General features: G+C 37.4%; 1 protein-coding gene across 2 annotated transcripts in view; it reads left to right on the top strand.

Moving 5' to 3' along the window:
• rab28 (RAB28, member RAS oncogene family) overlaps window positions 1-23,069 on the top strand; it is a 125,476-nt gene that overhangs the window by 96,430 nt on the left and 5,977 nt on the right. For both annotated transcript variants that reach the window (XM_059988887.1, XM_059988888.1), the window contains exon 6: window positions 3,286-3,363. In XM_059988887.1, coding sequence (XP_059844870.1) covers window positions 3,286-3,363 — 78 coding nt within the window. The remainder of the gene's footprint in view (window positions 1-3,285; window positions 3,364-23,069) is intronic.

The following is a 23,069-nucleotide window of genomic DNA, read 5'->3' as shown; positions in this document are numbered from 1 at the left end:
TAAAAATGTCAAAATACTGTTGAACCTCAGACCCAGAAAAAATAATTTAGGGATTTAAGCACATATTATTTTACCTCTTTTTTTTTCAAGATTGAAACTGGAGTGTTTGCTTCATTTTCTTTGTGAGGAGATGGCCAATAAGATGGTAGCAATATTCTATCAGCAATGGACATTAGTTAACATGTAATAAAAGTGAAATAGTATTGGTAAAATAAATCCAATTATTTTACTTAATAAAATTTTATCAGATTGAATGTTTCAGAATAGGAAATTCCAATTATGTAGACCAGCTATTCATAGTTCATAGGTTCATTTGTTATTATCAAAGCATGTATCCATATAAACTGAGATTTGTATTTCTCCAGATAGCCCATGAAACAAAGAAAGGACATGAAAGTCACTCAGAGAAAAATATCAGACAAAAAACTAACAACATCAATCCCCAAACACTCTCCCCTCGCACAACAAAACCAAAAAGGAACAGGGGATAAAAAATGGAATATAAAAGCATAAGAATGAAAAAGTCCATAGGTCCAGAAATGCAATAATCAATCCATAAACACAGAACTATGATATTGCAAGGTTCTGCATTAAGAAGCCATGGTAGATTGATGGTCAATCAAATCTACCACCTCTTGGATGATGCTATATTCAAAAAGAACTGGCAAGATGCACTTTTAGCTTCTTTAATGAGCAAGCAGAGACCAGCAGAACACATCCATTTTTGATCCAGGTGATATGGAAATTTACTCACCAAGCCTACTGGATTTTTACCATATTGTGAATAAGTCTTATTGTATTTGTATCTGAAAGGGTATTTTCTTTGCACTTTTTGAATTGTTGGGACTACAAAATCTACATGTGTGGGATTGTTCCAATACTCTTATCTATCTATTCAATTATATCCAGAGCATTTCTAGCTCTGCCCTTTTATCCATTTACTGTTAAATTGAACAATGATGTGTTTTGGCCTCCTTCCTTTCGTTATCTATCTGTTACCACTTGTTGCCGTCTTCCTTAACTGTGTCCAGTAATCTTCTTCCAAGCTCCAGAATGTAGCTATATATTAAGGTATGTGTTTCATTACTATTAGGTAGGAATTCATTGTGCTCTTTTGCAATGAATGTCATCTTCAACAGAAGGCCCAAAGAATGATATATAGCCTGGAGCCTTATGCCCATTGTTTGAGTGAACTCTTATTAACTGTCTCACCAATAACAGACTCAGGGTAAGTTCTGAATGTGAAGGGACAGAATCAAAAAAGTTAGTGTAAAATTAGGAGAGCACTCCTACATTTTATTCTGACTTTGTGGGAATAATATAAAAATTTCTAAACTTCACCTGTGTAGCCTTTAGGTTCTGACTCATCACAAAGGAGTTTCTGATGGAAGTCCTAAAATAGACATAAGGACACTTATTTACATTTATGAGGTCTTACTCCTATTTTGCCAAATGCCCTGACCCATTTGACTATTTCTTTTGACAATAGAGCATTCTTTGAATGTGAACCACATCATGCCTGGTTTACAGCTGTTAGATGTTCAATTTTCACTCCTATCTCTCATGTTCTAACAGTGGAATTTAAGGATTATTCCCTAATGTGGATTGATAGTTCTGCATCAGAGTTACAAGCTTGAAGTCAAATTAAGTGGGATTTTTTTTTTGGCTAATTTCCAATTTTGCAAATTGACTTTTGGGTAATTTATTTTTACACTGCAATCTTAATATTACAATGAATCTTTGCATAGTTCATTATTTTAATTTGCAGATTAACAAGTCATTATTCTCAGTATAACAAGATCGATACTGTAATCATTGTCCACCAGCCATTATTTTGCATGAATTTACCATTTAAAGCATATATTGTCCAAGACGTAGGAGAAGAATTTTAAATAAAATTATGTTGCAGATCTTATGCTTTTCATCATATAGTTCATGTTTTCTTTGTTAATAACATGGACCCTCCCATGCTTTTCATGAATTTGTTAGAATTGGTAAAACATGAGAGATAAAGATGGTTTTAAGATGCAGGGAAATGATGAATTGGAGGATGGGATAAAGGGAAACCTCTATTTACTATTATAACATTTGTCATTTAATCTCTACTACCTTCCACCTATCATGGACCTATATCTCTCACCCCTACCAACTTACAAAGAAAATTCAGCTTCCTTTTGTTGATTTGGAATAAATAGAGCAGTTTAACAAGAATCAACCATGCATGCACCAACTACATCTACATGGAATAAAACCAATGCATTATGCTAAACACAAAGCTTACTGTTTCTGTGGAATCTAGTGACAATATATTAGTTTAAAAAGTCACCGTTCTTTTTCCAACACTGAATCTTTCATCACTTCTAAGAAGGATTGGTACAGGTCAGCAATGTGAACGTTACATGTTGGGCTAATGTCATCACATCAAAGTTCATTCTTTCAGCAACACTTTTTTGAATGTCAGCACACTGGCCATTCCTTCACCGATAGTTGGAGACAAAATCACATGATTTTCCATGTCACTAGTCATGGAAGAACTACATCATTAGATAACCAGTGGTTGAGAGCCTGTAATATAGTCGAGGCAAACATTTGCTCTTGATCAGAGAAATGTGGAACTTTTTATCAACATTCTGAAAGTTTTGTTTATGGTGCCCAGTAGCACAGGCAGTTGGAGTTGTCATTGCTCACTTTCAATATATAAATGTTATTACAATTTGTGAGCAAAGGATACAGATTTCCTATTTTGAATTTGCAGAAATGTAATTGCAATAATCAATATGCTTTATTTTAAGGTTTATTTGGATTGCTTTCCTGTACTAATAAATTTGGGTTCTTTTTATTATAAAACTTTTCTGAAACCTTATGCTTCTACAAGCAATTTTGTATTCTCTAACCAGTTACAGTAATTCATGCCACGTTGTGGAAACCAAATTATAATTATTTTTTCCTAGTAGAAGTGCACGCATAAAGTTGTATCAAAAAGCATTAAACATTTTTTGCTGGCCATAAGAGTTTTGGAAGGCAGGAGATATACTTTGAATTATGTTTTTGAATTCAGTCTCAGAAAATACAATTACTAATTCTACAATACTTTCATATTTGTGACATTTTTCTCTGGTGATTTTTATTAAGACATAGAAAAAAATAATTGATATATAAAATACAATACCAGGATGTGGGTAGATTAGATTAAATGTTTACTCATGTGCAATGGAAAAGAATCTGATGATTTTTGACATTTATATTAAACTTGCTTCTGATGATTTAACCTGTTCTATTTTGCAGGTATTCCTCTGTTTTCAAAGGTTTGCTGCAGACATTATTGGCATTAAACTAAATAAAGCAGAGATTGAACAATCACAGGTATTAAAGATTATAACTTAATCTTCTTGCTTTTGTTAAACTATTACAAATCTCATAAAGATTTAATAATTTTAATTGAATTAACAAATATTTTGGTGAATCTTTAAATGCTATTTCAGATTTGGTTGAGTGTGTATGAGAACATGTTCTTTTCCCTGTATAACTAATATAATTTAAATTCATGCACAGACTTTTGATGTTGCTGGTAAGTCCACCATTAATTGCCCATTCATAATTATCTTTAAGAAGTTGGTGATAAGCTGCCACTTTAAACCACTACATTTATGTGGTCAAGATGCTGTTAAGATAAAGCCACAATGAAGATTAAGGAGTATAGATAACATTTCAGTCAAGTCAGTATTTGACCTGAAGACGGTAATGTTGGTATGTGCTTTTGACCTTAATCTGTACAGTAGAAGACTAGGGATAAAGCATTTTAATTAATTTCTGCAATGCATCTTGCTAAGATGTGAGTTTGTTAAAATATTCTACTTATCTGTACAGAGTTCAAGTATTGCATTCATTTCTGTACGGAACAGAGTAAACGAACAGGAGCTGGACATTCTCATTGCTGACTGTTGGTTCAAGTCCAAAAACTGCAAAAAGGCTGAATTAAAAACTATGAAAATCTTTATACTTTATTTCATATTAAATGCCATTTAATAATCTTGAATGTTAAATCGTATTTCAAAGTTTACAGCTGGTTTAAAAAAAACTAGCCCCTCAAATAATTTTAGCCCTGCAAATTACAACCTGCAAACTGCACTCTTTTGCAAAAGAAAATGGAAATCCATTACAAAGGGAAATCAATCCAGACTGTTCCATATTAATGGATTTTTAATAAAAGATGTGGTTCTAATAGATGGGAGGAAACCTCTAGTCTCATACTTTGACGAGATGTTGATTTTAGCTATGTACTACAGTGACAAGCATTTACTTCCAAATAGATATATGATCCGGAAAGTTAGAGTCCATAATGATAAGATTCCCTGCCTTTCTAAAAGCCCATTAGCTTTCCTGGGATTCTGATGGTCCAGACAAGCTGACTCTGGAAGGTATGGGGGTGGTCACTCATTTTAACTCGGCTTGACCTCATTATAGGAGAAAGAGGAGTATGAGAATGAATTGGCACAATCAGCACCTTAGTTTTGGATGACAAAGTATATAGCTGTTTAATTTTAATCAAGTAATTTCTTATCACTAGTAATGCATTTTTAAGCTAATAAATTTCATTGAATGACAGTTTTTTCCCTCTTTCATCATATTTAACTTATCTCCTCTCCTTCTATCCTCACTACCTCCTCCTATCGTGCAGTATTTTTCAGAAAAGTGGGTGGGTGGCCAACTGGTTAAGAAGTATATTTGAATCTTCTAGGATACATCTCTCTTTGTTGTTGTCCAACATTTAAAGAAGTATTTGTCTTCCACTCAAATTAAGTTGATTTTATTTATTAATCTTTCAAGTACGTGAGGAGTAAAAATATTTACATTACGTCTCCATCTAAATGTGCAATGTGCAATTTATAGTAATTTGTAATAAGTAGTATGTACAACAGGAGAGTCAATATAGCATAGAAATACAATTGTATCAGCGTGAATTTATCAGTCTGATGGCCTGGTGGAAGAAGCTGTCCCAGAGCCTGCTGGTTTGGGCTTTAATGCTATGGTACCATTTCCCAGAGGGTAACAGCTGGAACAGTGTGTGGTTGATCCATTGGGCCCTTTTTATGCACCTGTCTCTGTTAATGTCCTGAACAGTGGGAAGTTCACATCTACAGATGTGCTGGGCTGTCTACACCATGCTCTGCAGAGTCCTGCAATTGAGGGAAGTACAGTTCCTATACCAGGCAGTGATGCAGCCAGTCAGGATGTTCTCAATTGTACCCCTGTAGAAAGTTCTTTGGATCTGGGGGCCCATACCAAACTTCTTCAAATATCTGAGGTGTAAGAGGTGCTGTTGTGCCTTTTTCATCACACAGCTGGTGCTCACAGACCAAGGAGGTCCTTGGTGATGTGGATGCCGAGAAACTTGAAGCAGTTCACCCTCTCAACCCCAAATCCATTGATGTCAATAGGGTCTAGACTGTCTCCATTCCTCCTGTAGTCCACAACCAACTCCTTTGTTTTTGCGACATTGAGGGAGTGGTTGTTTTTTTTTTACACCACTGTGTCAGGGTGATGACTTCTCTGTAGGCTGCCTCATTACTATTTGAGATAAGGCCAATCAATGTGGTATCATCAGCAAATTTAATTAGCAGATTGGAGCTATGGGTGGTGACATAGTCATAGCTGTACAGAGAGTAAAGGAAGGGACTTAGGACACAGCCCTGAGGAGCAGAGGTGAGGGAGCTCCTTCTCATGATCTGCCGGCGATCTGACAGGAAGTCCAGGATCCAGCTATACAAGGCAGAGTGAAGGCAGTCTCTGAGCTTCTTGTCAAGCCTGGAGGGAATTATGGTGTTGAATGCTGAATTGTACTCCAAGAACAGCATTCTCACATATGCATCCTTCTTTTCCAAATGTGTAAAGACGGTGTGTAGAGTTGTGATTACTGTATCATCTGTCGATTGGTTGTGGCGATAGGTGAATTGTAGGGGTCAAGTGTGGGAGGTAGCAAGCTGCAGATGTAGTCTTGGACCAGCCTCTCAAAGCATTTGCTTATTATTGTGGTGATTGTGACAGTACGCCAGTCATTCAGACATGTTACCTTGGTCTTTTTAGGTACAGGAACATGTTCCTTCCCTAATTGCTTGAGTTACTGGCATGTAGCAGCATCCTCTTGCAGATAAGAATTAACACTTCCTTCAAATTTGGCAATCCTTGATTCATCTTACTGAATATTAAGCTTTTATATATTAGAATTCTTTCAAACTTTTACATTGTATTTTATAATTTCAATTGTTGTATACTTTCTACTTGCATTTGACATACGAGCAGAGATAGGCCATTTGACCTATCAAGTCTGCTCTGCCATTCCATCATTATTTTTCCCATAACCTTTTATACCCTTACTAACCTCCATTTTAAATATATCCACAGCCGTATGTGGCAATGAATTCCACAGTTTCACCACTCTCTGACCAAAGAAATTCCTCCTCATTTCTATTTTAAATGGACATCCTTCTATTCTGAGGCTGTGCCCCCTGTTCCTAGACTCCCCAGGTACAGGAAACATCCTTTCCACATCTACTCTATCTAGGCCTTTTAATATTCGATAAGTTTCAATGAGATCCCCCTTCATTTTTCTAAACACCATTTACAGGCCCAGAGTCATCAAATGCTCCTCATACATTAGCACTTTCATTCCTGCAATAATTTTGGTGGACCACCTATGTATCCTGTCCATTGACAGCACATCTTTTCTTAAATAATAGGCCCAAAACTGCTCACAACTCCAAGTGCAGAATGATTAATTCCTTATAAAGCCTCAGCATTACATCACAAACATGAGAAAATCTGGAAATCCAAGCAGCACTCAAAATGCTGGAGGTGTACAGCAGGTCGCATAGCGTTTATGGATATGGATAAATATATGACATTTCAGGCCAAGACCCCTTGGCAGGACTGCTGAAGGTTCTCGGCCTGAAACATCAACTGTACTCTTTTTCCATAGATGCTGCCTAGCCTGGTGAGCTCCTCCAGCATTTTGTGTGTGGTGTTCAGCATTACATTCTTGCTTTTATATTCTAGTCTTCTCAAAATGAATATTAACTTTTCATTGGCCTTCCTGACCACTGACCCAACCTGAAAGTTAATATTTAGGGAATGCTGCAAGAGGACTCCCAGCTGCTTTTGAACTTCTGGTTTTTGAAATTTCTCCGTTTAGAAAATGGTCTTTGTCCTTATTCCTCCTACCAAAGTACATGACCATGCAATTGCAACACTATGTTCCATCTGCCACTTTGCTGTTTTTCCCTAATCTCTCTGTCTTTCTGCAGACTCCCTGCTTCCACAACACTACCTGTCGCCCCCACCTATCCTCATGTTATCTACAGTTTCGACCATAAAGACATTCATTTCGCCATCCAGATCATTCACTGACTCTCCTTTGTCTATCCTGCCGTTATTTCCTCAAAGAATTCCAACAGATTTGTCAAACAAAAATTCCCCTTAAGGAAACAATGCTGAATTTGGCCTATTTTATCATGTGCCTCCATACCGTGGTATTTCAGCCTTTCTAACCACTGATATCAGGCTAAATGGTCTATAATCTTTTTCTTTATCTCTCTCCCTTCTTAAAGAGTTGAATGACATTTACAATCTAGTGATCCTTGAAAGATCATTACTAATAGCTCCACATGTTTTTTCAAAATACTGGTATGTAGGCCATCTGATCAAGGAGTCTTATTTACCTTCAGAACTTTCAGCTTCCAGGCACCTTTTTCTTATTAATAGTAACTCTACTCCTACCCCTGAGACTCTTGAATTTTTGACATACTGCGACTGTCATTCTTTGTCCCCCATTATTATCTCTCCATGTTATTTTCCATGGTCTGATATCTATTCTTACCTCTCTTTTACTTTTTATATTTCTGGAAAAACTTTTTCAATCGTCTTTAATATTATTGGCTACTTTACCTTCATATGTCATCTTTTCTCTCCTTGTGTCTTTTTAGTTGCCTTCTTTCGGCTTTTAAAAGCTTCCCAATCCTTTAATTTTCCACTAATTTTTGCTGTATTACTTGTGCACTCTTTTGCTTTTATGCTGTTTGAATTCCCTGGTTAACCATGGTGGTGTCATCTTCCCTTTAGAATACTACTTCTTCTTTGGAATGTATCTATCCTGCGCCTTCTGAATTGCTCCCAGAAACTGCAGCCATCCTTGCTAATGTCCCCTTCCAATTAACTTTAGCCAGTCCCTCTTTCATGCCTCTGTAATTTCCTTTGCTCCTCTGTAATAGTGATTCATCTGACTTTAACTTTTTCCTCCCAAATTGCAGTGTGAATTCACACAAAATTCTGGAGGAACTGAGCAGGTCAGACAGCGTCTATGGAAATGGATAAATATACGATATTTTGGGCTGTGACCCTTCTTCAGGACTAGAAAGGAAGAAGGAATACACCAGATAAAAAGGTGGGTTAGGGGAAGAAGGACTAGACAATGGATGAAGTCAGGTGGGTGGGAAAGGTAAAGGGTTGGAGAAGGAGGAGGGTGGACCATGGTAGAAAGAGCTGAAGGAGGTGTTCCAAGGGGAGATGATAGGCAGGTAAGGAGAGGTAAGAGGCCAGAGTGGGGAATACAAGAAGAGGGAAGTGGGGGAAGTTCCTGGAAGATGAAATTGATGTTCATCCTATCAGGCTGGAGGCTACCTAGGCAGATTACGAGGTGCTGTTCCTCCACCCTGACAGTGGTTGCATCATGGCAAAGAAAAGGCCATAGGCCAACATGTTGGAATAGGAATGGGGATGGGAATTTAAATGGTTGGCCACTAGGAAATTCCACTTGTGATCTCTGAACCCTAAGGTTTCCTTTACCAAGTACCCTCATCAAACCTGGTTCATTATACATTTTTCCTAGTGGGCTCGACACAAGCTGCTCTAAAAAGCCTTCTTGTAGGCATTCTTCAAATTCCCTTCTTGGGATCCAGCCAACCTAATTTTCCCAATCCACCTGCATATGGAAATCTGTAACATTGCCCTTATTACATGCCTTTTCTGTCTCCCATTGTAACTTATACCCAACATCGTGGCTTGTATGTATATAACTCCCACTGGAGTCTTTTTACCTTTGCAGCTCCTAAACTCTACTCACAAGGATTCTACGTGATCCTATGTCACCCTTTTCTGAGGATTTGATTTGATTTCATTTACTACCAACATAGCCACATCACCTCCTTTGCCTACCTGCCTGTCCTTTTGGTACAATGTGTTTCCTCGAATGTTAAGCTCCCAACTGCCCAACTGTGATCTTTATCCAGCCATGACTCACACAGTGCCACACCATCATACTTGCCAATCTCTAACAATGCCGTAAGATATCTACCTTGTTCCGTATACTGTGTGCATTCAAATATAACACCTTTTCATTACTCTTTTCAATATTGCCCCTATGTAACACTTCCACTTACTTCATTGACTGTGTTTTACCCTATCACCTGCCTGTCTTCCTCATAGTCTCTATATGCTGTATTTACTTGTATACCAACTGCTCCATCCTCAGCATTATTACTCAGGTTCCCATCCACTACAAAATTAATTTATACCCTGCCCAAGAGCTCTAGCAAACCTGCCTGCAAGGATGTTGGTGCCCCTTGTGTTCAGGTGTTACTCATCCTTTTAGTACAGGTCATTCCTTCCTCAGAAGTGATGCCAATGATTTAGAAATCTGAAACCCTGCTCCCTGCACCTATTCCTCAGCCACACATTCATCTGCCAAATCATCCTATTCTTACCTTTACCGGTGTCTGGCTACCTATCTAACTCCCTCTCTCTTCTGTCTCCAGACCTTGTCCCTTTTCCTACCTAAGTAGTTGGTACTAGTTTGTACTATAACCACCAGCTGTTTACCCTCCCCATTTAGAATGCTGTGGACTCAATCCAAGACATCCTTCACCATGGACCCTGAGAGGAACATACCTTTTAGATGTCTCATTCATGTCCACACAATCTTCTCTCTGTACTAGTAACTAAGAAATTGTCTATCACCACTGCACTCCTGTTGTTCCCTGCTTCTGTTCAGAGCCATAGAGCCAGCCTCAGTGTCAGAGACCCCAGTGACCCGGTCACTGCCACTTCACCCTGGTAGGTCATTCCCCCAACCCACCCCCCTTCAGTAATATCCTTAGTGGTAATCTTGTTATTGAGGGAACAGCCATAGGGCTACTCTGCATTCAGCAACTTGGGAGTGACTACCTCCCTGTAGCTCCTATCTTATCATCTCCTCCTTCTCCCATATGAGCTGAGGATCATCCAGCTGCAGTTCTAGTTCCTTAACCCTGTCTCTAAGGAGCTGATGTTCAGCTAGTTATCAGGGAGACTGGAGGTCTTCCAGAGTTTCCACACATCACACAAAAAACACCACTAACCCTGGATCTATTCTCAATGTTATCTGGGCAGTATTATTATGCTTAGATTATGTGTGAAATCATGACAGCTTGCTTAAAATAATTACACATATTTCCTTTAATGACAAGATCTATACATATAATCTGAGGGCAAATCTTTGGCTGAGGTGAACAATTTTTAGGCCATTTATTTTGCAAGTTTTGAAAACTTTAATTTGGCTGATTTGGAATGACACTGAAACAGTGATTTTTTTTTCTTTATTGTCCTACCAAAAGAAAATTCACAGGCATTATCAGGCTCTTCACATTTTCATGCTTGAAAATGCACTACTTGTTCTTCCTCTCCAGAAGGCTGGCATGAAAGGTTGGGCATTAGCCCAAGTGGGCTTATGGCCAATGTCCTGTGGAACCTGGAATCTGAAACCTATTGATGTTAGTAGCAATCTGCCAAAATGTTGTTTTGGGATCTGGGAAGTGATGTGACACATGTAGAGGATGCTATGAGGATTTGGCTTACCACTCAACATTGGAGATCAGAGTTTCATCTGACACATGTTGGTTCCTGGGGTTGGAAGTGATCTGGCACATTTTGTGGTTGATGGGATGGAGTGGAATTAAAGGTCATTGTTTTTGGTGGAGAGGTTGTTGGAATCATGAGTTTAGCATGGTTTGTTTGACATGTCCTGTTGGAGAGATTGGTGGGGTAAGGCTTGTGTGGTCTGATGGAGAGAATGGATAGACTGACATTGTAAAACAGTAAGATTGGATAAACTGGCACTGTCTGACATGGTACCTGCGGACACCAATCTGACGTGGAGATTAGGGTTGGGAGGGCTGATATTAATCTACAGAAACTTAGATAGGTTGGCAAGGCCTGATGACGAACATGATCTGACAAGGAATTAAGAAGACCTACTTGTTCTTTCAAGCAGATAAAGAACAAGGCCAACTTGTTTATTTGAGGGAGAAATTTAGGGTGGGGAGACCAAGGCCAGATACCTGTGTGAAAAAGTGGCACTAGGCATAGGACAGTCAAGTTGGGAGTGAACACAACATTGGGAATAAAGGAGAATGGCAGTTTCAGAAATGGACTGGAGACCAGTTGACATGAAGAGGTTGGTTTAGTGCAAAAGGACACTTTTGCACAGAGCTATGTATTTTACTTATATTAAAGGCTTCTTGGTTCAGTGTGCATTTGTAACGCAATGTTGTTTTGTAAGTATCCAATGTTGGATTCTGGTGTTTAAATTCAAAGTTCTTTTAGGAGTCAGGAAAGAGTCACAATACTTGTTGCTTTACGATTGTTTTCTTAAACATTGATAGAACAAAAGAAACAAGAATAGAAGCTAGAAGTAGACTTAAGGACTTGAGACTAAGATGCTAAGAACAAGTTGGTGCTACTTTGTGTTTAGCTATTTTATATTCATAGATGAGGAAAAGTTCCATTCTAATTTATAGATTTGAGTCAACTAAAAAGAAAGCACTTATTCAAATAATGCAAAACAAAGAAGCTACCAGAACTTTCCAGAATTGTATTTTGTATAGCCACTAGAGGCATATTAAACTGTTTTTTGCATTTAAAAGCTACTTAAAATACAAGCAGGTAATTAATTGTTAAACTGCAAAGAAAATAATAATTAAACAGTCTCATCTAAAAATTAAACAGTTGTATCCAACGCCGATGATGGTTGCTCCCTGGACAATATGGTCCAAGTTGGGAAATTATATCATTGCTAGCTTCCCTGATGTAGAACATTTGTTGGGCTTGCAAAGTGACCAGAGGTGCCAGTAGGAATTTCCAGAATTCTTAGAGGTACAGGAGCCTTAGGTCCCATACCACCAGGCTCAAAAACTGTTATTACCCTTCAGTCATCAGGTTCCTGAACTGCATGGATAACCTCACTCACCTCTTTCTTTTTCTTTCCTATCTTTGTTGTTTTATATTTGCATAGTTTGTCTTCTTTTGTACATTGGTTGTCAGTCCTTGTTTGTGTGTAGCTTTTTTATTGATGCATTTGTATTTCTTTGTTCTACTGTGAATGGCTGTAAGAAAATGAATCTCATAGTAGTATATGTGATATATACATCCCTTGATAATAAAATTTAAGTTTAACTTTGAACAAATCAGTCACTTTTAACCCAGATATAGTTGCAGCTGGGATTTGCTCTGGATTAAATCAATTTTCAGTTTCAAAGAGATGGACAAAAATGGCTGTAGGAATTACTAGAATCTGGTGTCTCAACCAAGAAATAGTTATATATAGAATTTGCTCTGTGTTAAATTACATTTACTTCGAAGATGGTGCCAAGATGTAACCTTTGATTTGAGTTGCAGCTCAGATTTAGATGTTTTTAATTGGTTTAATTTGTAATTTTTTTATGTTTGTAAGGATGGTTTGGGGACAGAGAGAGGAGTTAGGGCTCAGGGTAGGGTTTAGCAACAGGGATGTGGGAGAATTGGAGGTCAGTCTAGAGTCTCTGCTCCACGTTCAAAGACCGGCAATGCCGACATCCAACATCCGTGGTTAGATGGTGGACTGACAGAGAGTGGACGAGGTTTCCCCCCCCCCCCCCCCCCCCAAGGTCAACAAGTTGTCTTTTCTTTCTAAATCTTTTTATTATTATTATTAGTAATATGGACAGAATACAAATGATATATTGATAAAGAAATTACCAACACACAAATTCCATTACATATGAAAAAAACATACATAATAGTTACAATATAAATGAGTTTACCAAGACATAAGCCATAAAATATATGTATGAACATGATAAGTCTAAATATTTCATAATATATGATATAAAAAAAACAGAAAAAAGAAAGAAAAAAATATATATATAATGCAAAACTAGCTAATCTACTAATCTAATAACTAATATAGAAGAAAAAAGAAGCAAAAAAAAGAGAGAGAAGAAAAAAAAAAGGGGGCTGTTTATAATATCTCACAAAAATAAATATTCATCAATGCCGTCACTTCCAGTCCTGTCAACATACATAAGCTAAGAGCTGGGAAATCAAATGAACTTGGCACAAGGTCATATTACATCATATGAAAATGTTGAATAAATGGTCTCCATAACTTTTCAAATTTAATAGAAGTCTCAAAAGCACCACTTCTAATTTTTTCTAAATTTAAACATAACATAGTTTGAGAGAAGCAATTAAATACAATGGGAGGATTAATTTCCTTCCAATTCAACAATATAGATCCTCTAGCCATCAGAGTTAGAAATGCAATCATTCAACGGGCAGTAGAAGATAAATGCAGTGAGTCTAACATTGGTAAACCAAAAATTGCGGTAATAGGATGAGGTTGTAAATCAATATTCAAAACCGCAGAAATAATATCAAAAATATCTTTCCAATATTTCTCCAAAAATGAACGACCAAAACATATGAGTTAAAGACGCAATTTCAGATTGACATCTATCACAAATAGGACTAATATGAGAGTAAAAATGAGCTAATTTATCCTTGGACATTTGGGCCCTATGTACGACCTTAAATTGTATTAATGAATGTTTGGCACATAACGATGATGTATTAACTAATTGAAGAATTCTATCCCAATTCTCACTAGAAATAATAAGACTAAGCTCTCTTTCCCAATCCTTTTTAGTCTTATAAAGAGGCTCTGAACGTATCTTCATAATTATATTATAAAGTTTTGAAATAAGCCCTTTTTGAAAAGGGTCTAATTCAAATAAACTCTCCAAAATATCTGAAGGCACAAAATTTGGAAACGTAGGGAGTACAGAACTTAAAAAATGTCTAATCTGTAAATATCTAAAAAAAAATGAAATCTAGGCAAGTTATATTTGTTGGATAATTGCTCAAAAGACATGAAACAATTGTCCAAAAATAAATCAGAAAATCTTAGTAATCCCTTAGTTTTCCAAGCCGAATAAGCATGATCTATAATGGAAGGGTGGAAAAAACAATTAGATACAATAGGACTATTTAAAACGAATTGAGTCAACCCAAAAAATCTCCAAAATTGAAACCATATACGCAAAGTATGTTTAACTATCGGGTTGTCAATTCGTTTCGGCAATTTAGAAAGAGCAAAAGGGAGAGAAGTCCCTAAAATAGAACCCAGAGCATAAGCTGATACAGATTTAGTTTCTAAACTCACCCAACGAGGGCCGAAAGATCCACCCCCATCTTTCAACCAACATAACAAATATCTAATATTAACTGCCCAATAGTAAAATCTGAAATTAGGTAATGCTAACCTGCCTTCCTTTTTTGTCTTCTGTAAATATGTTTTACCTAACCTGGGATTTTTATTCTGAAATATATATGAAGAAATTTTAGAGTCAACATTAGTAAAAAAAGATTTCGGGATAAAAATTGGTATCGCTTGAAAAATATATAAAAACTTAGGTAAAATAACCATCTTAATAGCATTAATCCTACCTATTAGGGATAAAGATAAAGGTGACCACTTAGTAAACAAACCTTTAATCTGATCAATTAAGGGTAAAAAATTAAATCTAAATAAATCTTTATGGTTTTTTGTGATTTTGATCCCTAAATAAGTAAAAGAATCATTAACTAATTTAAAAGGTAAATTTCCATAAATTGGGACCCGTTTATTCAAAGGAAACAATTCACTTTTATTAAGATTTAACTTATACCCAGAAAACTCACTAAATTGAACCAATAATGATAAAACTGCTGGAATGGGATTTCTCCGGGTTAGAAATGAATAGTAATAAATCATCTGCATACAAAGATAACTTATGAATGTCTGTCCCACGATTAATACCCAAAATATCCTGTGATTGTCTGATGGCAATTCCAAAAGTTCTAAGGCAATGTTAAATAGTAATGGACTAAGAGGACATCCTTGTCTAGTGCCCCGAAATAGGCGAAAAAAGGGAGATCTTTGATTATTGGTAAACACTGAGGCTACTGGAGTATGATAAATCAATTTAATCCATGATATAAGTATCAGACTAAAATTAAACTTCTCCAACACATTAAATAAGTATTCAACTCTATCAAATGCTTTCTCCGCATCTAATAAAATCACGCATTCTGAAGTGTCATGTGAGGGAGTATAAACAATATTCAACAATCTCCTAATGTTAAAAAAAGAATAGCGATTTTTAATAAAACCAGTTTGATCATCTGAAATAATTTGGGTAATTTGGGTAATACCTTCTCCAATCTAGATGCCAGTAACTTGGAAAAAATCTTGGAGTCTACATTCAAGAAAGATATAGGTCTATAGGAAGCACAGTTAGTAGGGTCTTTATCTTTCTTCAATACTAGAGAAATGGAAGCTCTATAAAAAGATTGTGGCAAATTCCCCAATCTAATGGCTTCCTCAAAAACCTTACCTAACCAAGGGGAAAGAGTAGTGGAAAAAAATTTTAAAAATTCAACTGTATAACCATCTGGACCCGGTGCTTTCCCAGAATTCATTGAGGAAATAGCCCCTTTAATTTCTACATCCGTAATAGGAGTATCCAATATTAAAAGATCATCAGATGATAATCTTGGAAAATTTAATTTCCCAAGAAAATCAGACATGGTATTATGATCTTGAGGAAATTCAGATTGATACAGGGAGGTATAAACAAGTTGTCAATGCGTTCTGGAGTCCAAGTTCCGTGTGGAAAGGAGGAATGAGTTTTGATGATCCCTTGGGTTTACGAATGTGTGAGACTGGAGTTCAAGGTCTAGTGTTCTATTGGTCATTGGCAAGTTCTGACTTCAATTCTTAGTGTTCAGTGAATTGGCATGTTCTGAGATCAATGCCGATGATCAAGGACCAATATTTGAATCTGAAGTCTGAAAGTCGAGGTCTATTGGCCAGAGCCGAGTCTGTAAATCTCTGCAAGTTTGCTGGGGTGGTTGAAGCCCGGTGTCTATGGGCTCAAGACCATGTCCACTGCAGGGTGGAGGCCTGTTCTGGGAGTTAAAGGATGTGTGTGTGTGGAATGGAGCTTATTTTTGCTATTGTTATTTTATTGCTTGTTGTTTTCTGTGTTGTCCCGCTGAGCATTGTGGGCATGCGATGTTAGCACCAAAATGTGGGGTGACACTTGTGGTCTTCCCTCAGATGCCCTCAACACAAATGAGGCATTTCACTGTATGTTTTGAAGCACATGTGACAAACAAGCTTAACTCTTGAATTTAAACCATGAAGAACCACAAAATAAGACAATGCTGCTAACTTTGTTTCTAGGTAGAGCTATTCCAGGTAAACAAAATAATTTTATGATGCTCTGGTGAGGTAAGCCATCCTGTGATTAATGTGTTTCTGTTTATGTAACCTATGATATAATAAGCATTTCAATCCAAGTAAAATACTTTTCCTATCACATTGAATGTTCCATGAGGCTAGGACACTTTTCTCTCTAGGTGCATTCATGTACAGGATTAGAATGCTTTTTATAATCCAGCTAAACTTTAACATAGAGATGATGGACTGAGTGAAAGAAGAGCAATGTATTCTAATGAAATTTGCCAGAGCAATGAGTTTAATCAGATTTGCAAAGACATATTTTAAAGTGTACAATTCCTTTCCATGTTGAAGAATAGTGGCAATTCCTGCCTAGATGAATGACATGTTTCAGCAGCATCTTGGGTTAAGCATGATCATTGACTGGACTTAGTCCTGACAAAAGAGTGGGAAATCTTGGCACATCTATTCATTGAGCCTCCATGAAGAGGTTTAATTTCTTTGGGATCAGTAGACGATCTAAATATTTGTTAACTCTGTGACCATTTTCATTTTCCCTCGAGGTACTTTCAGTGTTTGAGGGAGAGCCAGTAAGCCATGTTTCAGTGAAACTTTCTGCATTAATGCTACCATACTGAAAGTAATTGAGATGACTAAAAAATTACATGGTATCCCGTTAACTTTGCTAAAATGTGTCTCTGCAGGTATTGGTGTAACTCTCATGCCTCAGGGAATCCTTGAAAATCCAAAGAAAATGTAACATTGACACTGAATCACACAAATGCAGTTAAACCATTGCTCCAAGGAAATGGAATATGTTTTAGAAAATCTACCCTGTGGAATTTTTAAATATATGAAGCAAAACCAAAAATGCAAAATGGAACACATCGTAATTAATATTTTTAATTGATCTTGGATTAGAAAAATGCCACCCACTGAAATTACCAGCAAATTATATATTAGTGTGATTTGTTCCTGCTTCTTTGCATTTTGCTTTAATTGTATCATTAATATATTATCAAGAAAGACAACAAAAAAGTAAGTTGGGCCTACCTTGTTATCTGATATGTGGTGTGTGATTAGATCTAGGAACTAAACAAATATTTTGGGAGTTAATTGAACCTGTAGTAAGGATTGCAAACTGGATAGACTGGGAGGTTGGAGGTTAGATGTAGATGTTGAAAACTCCCTTTAGTTTATAAACTCCTATATTGTAGAGCATTTCTGAAATAACATCTGGTATGTAGTATTAATTTAGACAATGTTGTCAGGTAAACTGAAGTGAAACTGATCAATTAGTTAATTATGTACAATATGTGGGTTATAAAGCACAGTATTCTCCCACATCCACCCTAGAATTCTCTTCTTTTGACCGCTATAAAACATAAATTGGCACAAACCTAACAAATGCATTGCTGTACCTGTGATCAGCAAGTATATACAGACAGTTCGTTGGAAAACAAAATTATGGAACTGCTGGAGATTAACTAGGTTCCTTTTGCATTATGATTGTTTGCATAAAAACTATTTATTTTATACCAGACCTAAAGAAGTGTGGATATGCATGTGCTACATCATAAAGGAGCACAGTGTTTTTCATGTATTCTCAGTGAGGTTTGGTTTACCATAGTAAATTTGGATTTCCTTTCCAATTGCATTTGTACACATAGAAATTTGTGCAGTTGTGCAACAGGTTCCAAAGTTTTGATAAAACTAAAGTGTAAACTATGTGACCAAACTGAAACATAATTGCTCTTTGTGCATCTAGTTGAGGGGTTTTCAAGACTATCAATAAGTTAAACTTGTACCCAAATCATTGCAACACACAAAATGCTCAAGGAACTCAGAAGGACAGTCAGCATCTATGGAAAAGAGTAAGCAGTCGAGTTTCAGGCCGAGACCCTTCAGCAGCAATGGGGAAAAAGCTGAGGTCCAAGTAAGAAAATGGGGGGAGGGAAGGAGGAGGGAGTAGGTGATAGGTGAAACCAGGAGACCAGGAGTGGTGAAGTTAAGGAATGGGAAGTTGTAAACAGCTAGAGATGGCGGAATCTGATGGGAGATGTTAGAAGGCCATGGAAGAAAAGGAAGGGGGTGGAACTCCAGAGGGAAGTGATGGGCAAGTAAGGAGATGAGGTGAGAGAGAGAAATAGGAATGGTTGGGGAGTGGGGGAGAGGCAAATACTGGAAGTTTAAGAAATTGTTGTTCATGCCATCATGTTGGAGGCTACCATAATATAATGTGTTGTACCTAATCCATTGATCTTTTTGTGGCATTGCTTGAACTGTACCTCATGTACTTGATCTGCACTTCACAGTACAGCCAGAAATAGTGTTGACATAATGTGGTACAGTTAATTTGATTCTGAATTTATGGACAGTTATTTTAATCTGACAAAATTGGAAGTAGGATAGTAGCAAAAAAGCATTATTTTTTGTTAAGCATTAAATTTGTGCGGTTAAAAGTCCTTTGCTTATTTTCATTACAGCCTCATTTAAATGTCACTAAATTTCTTGGCATATATATATTGTTTGGTTTCCTTTATTTGTAAAACCATATGCATCTTAGTACATACGTGTGTATTAATGTATAGAAGCATCACAATCATTAGTGATCCTAACTGCGCCCAGTATAGCCTACACATCACTCCAGTCCACTTAATATGGTTGCCTCTTACTAACCTCATATGTGACCTAATAATTCATTCAGTTACACAGACCATGACGTATGCACTCACTGTGGTGTTGTCTGTATCTTAGGGCTGTATATCATTCCATAGCAACTGATTCAGTATTTGATTGCAAATTAAGGAATGTGGAGTAGAGAAATGTGTGGACTATTATAAGATGCACTATTTGAGATTAGTTGCTGTGATGGTCATATCTCAATGGGGAAAGCAGCAGTATTGGATGGGACAGAAAGTGGAAAGTGGCCAAGAATGGTTGAGTTGCTCACTTGGTAACCACTACCGGTAGTGTGACCATGCTCAGAGAATTAATGGAATGTAAGGGCATATTTTTATTCTGTTGGGTGTATAGCTGATCATGGAAAGAGTAAAAATGATGAATGAATGTAAAATGTTTTCATGTGGAAGGTGATAAGAGACCTCCTGTCCACATTGGCTCATGGCGTTACATTGTTAACTAAATATGTTCACATAAAGTTCAGAAAGTTTAGATTTTTGTCCAGCTCAGGATAAATTAATTGTAAGTAATATGACCAATTGTAAACTCAATTCAATTCATTTATTGCTCACTGATCTCATATCTCTTTATTTCCTTAAATGATAAAGAATGTTCTCTGTGTCTAAGTACTTATTTGTTCCATTGTGAAACAGTCAAGCTCACTTCATTTTTTTTCATAAAATTTATAAAAGCTTGAATTTTTGTCCACATTTTCTGTATAGCTCAGGATAAATTGATTGTAAATAATATGACCAATTGTAAATAGTAATAAGGGAGGTAGTCACTCCTATGTTGCAGGAGGCAGGTATCTGGGTGACTGTCAGAGGGAAAGGGGATAGGCAGACAGTGCAAAGTACCCTTGTGGCCATTCCCATTAATAATAGAAACTGCTCTGGATACATCGGGGGAGGGGGATGGCGAAATGTCCTACCTGAAAAGCTACAGAAACCAGGTCCCTGGCAAAGTCATACTGAAGGGTCTCGGCCCGAAACGTTGACTATACTTATTTCCATAGATGCTGCCTGGCCTGCTGAGTTCCTCCAGCATTGTGTGTGTGTTGCCCTGGCACTGACTTTGGCTCTGTGGCTCAGAAGGGAAGGGGCAAGTGGTGATAGCATCTTTATTGGTTTGGGGAACACACAGAAGGTTTGGAGGATGAGAACAGGATTCCCTGTTGCCTCTCAGGTGTCAGGGTCAGAAACATTTTGGATTGAATCCATAACATTCTAAAAGGGGAGGGGATGCAGTCAGAGGTCTTGGTCACCTTTGGTACCAATGACATAGGCAGAGGGTATGAAGAAGTCTTGCAAAGTGAGTTCAGGGAGTTAAGTGCTAAGTTAAAGAACAGGACCGTGGTCTCAGGATTGCTATCTGCACCACATGCTAGTCAGTCTAGAATTAGGAAAGTTCAGGAGGGAGGGCTTCAGGTTTTTGGACTATCGAGCTTTCTTCCAGCAATGGTGGACCTGTCCAAATGGGGTGGTTTGCACCTGAACTGAAGGGACCGATATCCTTACGGGGAGGTTGCTAGTACTCTGAAAGGTTTAAACTTCTGTTGCAAAGGTCGGGAACCAGAATTTCAGGGCAGCTACTGGAGTTGTTGTGGAGGTGGGGGGGGGGGGGGGGCTGTAGATCTAAACCCGGCTACAAACAGGAACCGAAAGGTTGAACATGGTGGGACTATTTCAGTGCAAGGTGTATTGGAGGTAAGGCAAATGAGCTTACAGCATGGATCAGCATGTAGAATTATGATATTGTAGCCATTAGTGAGACTTGGCTGAAGAAGGATCAGGGTTGTCCAGTCAGTGTTCCAGGACATGTTGTTTTAATTCCAGAAGATTCAGGCACATAAAATCTACAGTGACTTGATAGATTGGATTAAAAATTGTCCTAGCGCTAGAAGACAGAAGGAATTGGTGAGGGGTATTATTGTGATTGGAGGTTAGTGAGCAATGGTATTGCACAGGGGTCATATCTGGATCTCTGTTGCTTCAGTTATATATAAATAATTCAAACAAAAATGTAGCTACACTAATAAATAAATTTGTAGATGACACAAAAATTAGTGGAGTTGTGGGTAATGAGAAAAGTTGTCAAAGAATGCAGCATATCATTCATGATATATCAGTATTTCACATGGAAACTATAGACAGATAAATGACACATGGTGTTTAATCTGGACAATATGAGGTGTCGCACTTTGGGAGCAAAATATATAGTAAATGGCAGAAAGCATTGGGGCATTGATGTAAATTGGGATACTGGGGTGCAAGTCTATTGCTCCCTGAAAGTAGCAGTGCAAGTACTTAGGATGATAGTGAAGGTAAATGGCATTATTAGTCAGCACATTGAATATAGAAGTTGGGAAGTCATGTTGGTATTGTACAAGGCTTTAATTAGGCGACACTTTGGAGTATTACTTGCATTTCTGATTGCTATATTGTAGGAAGGATGTGGAGGTTTTCGAGGGAGTGCAAAAGTGATTTACCGAAGTATTGGCTCTGGTAAAAAGTGTGGACAAATATGAATTACTTTTCTAGAGACTAAAGGAGTGATCTGACTTAATTATAAATTATTAGGGGCATACAGTGGTAGACAGTTACTGTTTTTCATTTAGCAGAAATGTCATAAGCTAATGGGCTTAAGGTGAGAAGGAGAAAGTTTAAAGAAAATTTGCGAGTGAAGTTCTTTTTATAAAAAAGCTGGCAGCTGCTGGGAAAACACTGCCATGTGAGAGAGTGGAACTAGATATGACAGTAATACTTAAAAGGCATTTAGACTGGAAAATGATCAGGCAGGAAATAGAGCAGGGGTTCCCAACCTATATTTATGCCATGGACCAATACCATTAAGCAAGGTATCAATGGACCCCAGGTTGAGAAACCCTGGAATAAAGTGATGGAAATATGTACAGGAAGGTTCAAAAAGTTCAAAGTAAATTTTACTATCAAAGTACATTTATGTCACCATATCCAACTGAGATTCATTTTCTGGCAAACATTCATAATAAATAAAAAGAAACACAATAGAATCAATGAAACCCACAGGCAAGATGAACAACTAATGTGCAAAAGACAACTAATTGTGCAAATACAAAAAGATTAAAAAAAAGTAATAAGTAAATAATTTATAAATATCAAGAACATGAGATGAAGAGTTCTTAAAGGTGACTCCACAGGTAGGAGAACAGTTCAGTGCTGTTGCGAGTGAAGTTATCCCCTCTGGTTCAAGAGCCTGATGGTTGAGGAGTAATAACCTTCCCTGAACCTGATGGTGTGGATCCTGAGACTCCATTGTCTCCTTCCTGATGGCAGCAGTAAGAAGAAAGCATGGCCTGGATGGTGGGGGTCCTTGATAATGGATGGTGCTTTCCTGTGACAGTGCTCATTGTTGATGTTCTCAGTAGTCGGTGGGGGGGGGGCTTTACCCATAATGGATTTTTTGTAGGCTTTTCCACTTGGTGTTTCCATACCAGGCTCTGCTGGAGAGTGTACTGACTGGTTTCTATACCAGTCAGTATACTGTCCACTGCACATCTATAGAAGTTTGTCCAGGTTTCAGATAATATACAAAATCTTTGCAAATTTCTAAGTAGAGATGCAACCATGCATTAGGATTTATCCTAATGATCTTGGTAGTAAGCCAAAAGAATCACACTGCCTGCTTGTCAAGCCTATTTATTTTTGAATGGGATCAAAATAATATTAGGAAGATACAGAGAACTAATAGGTTGTTGGAAGTCTTGGTATCAGCCAATAGGTATTACATCCTGTCTGTGAATTTGGAGAAATGACCACACCATTGACATTGATGCAGCTTG

The sequence above is a fragment of the Hypanus sabinus genome, chromosome 14 (genome assembly GCF_030144855.1).
Source record: "Hypanus sabinus isolate sHypSab1 chromosome 14, sHypSab1.hap1, whole genome shotgun sequence".
Lineage (NCBI taxonomy): Eukaryota > Metazoa > Chordata > Chondrichthyes > Myliobatiformes > Dasyatidae > Hypanus > Hypanus sabinus.
The sequence above is the reverse complement of the archived record's forward strand: the minus strand, read 5'-3'. Positions and strand labels throughout refer to the sequence as shown.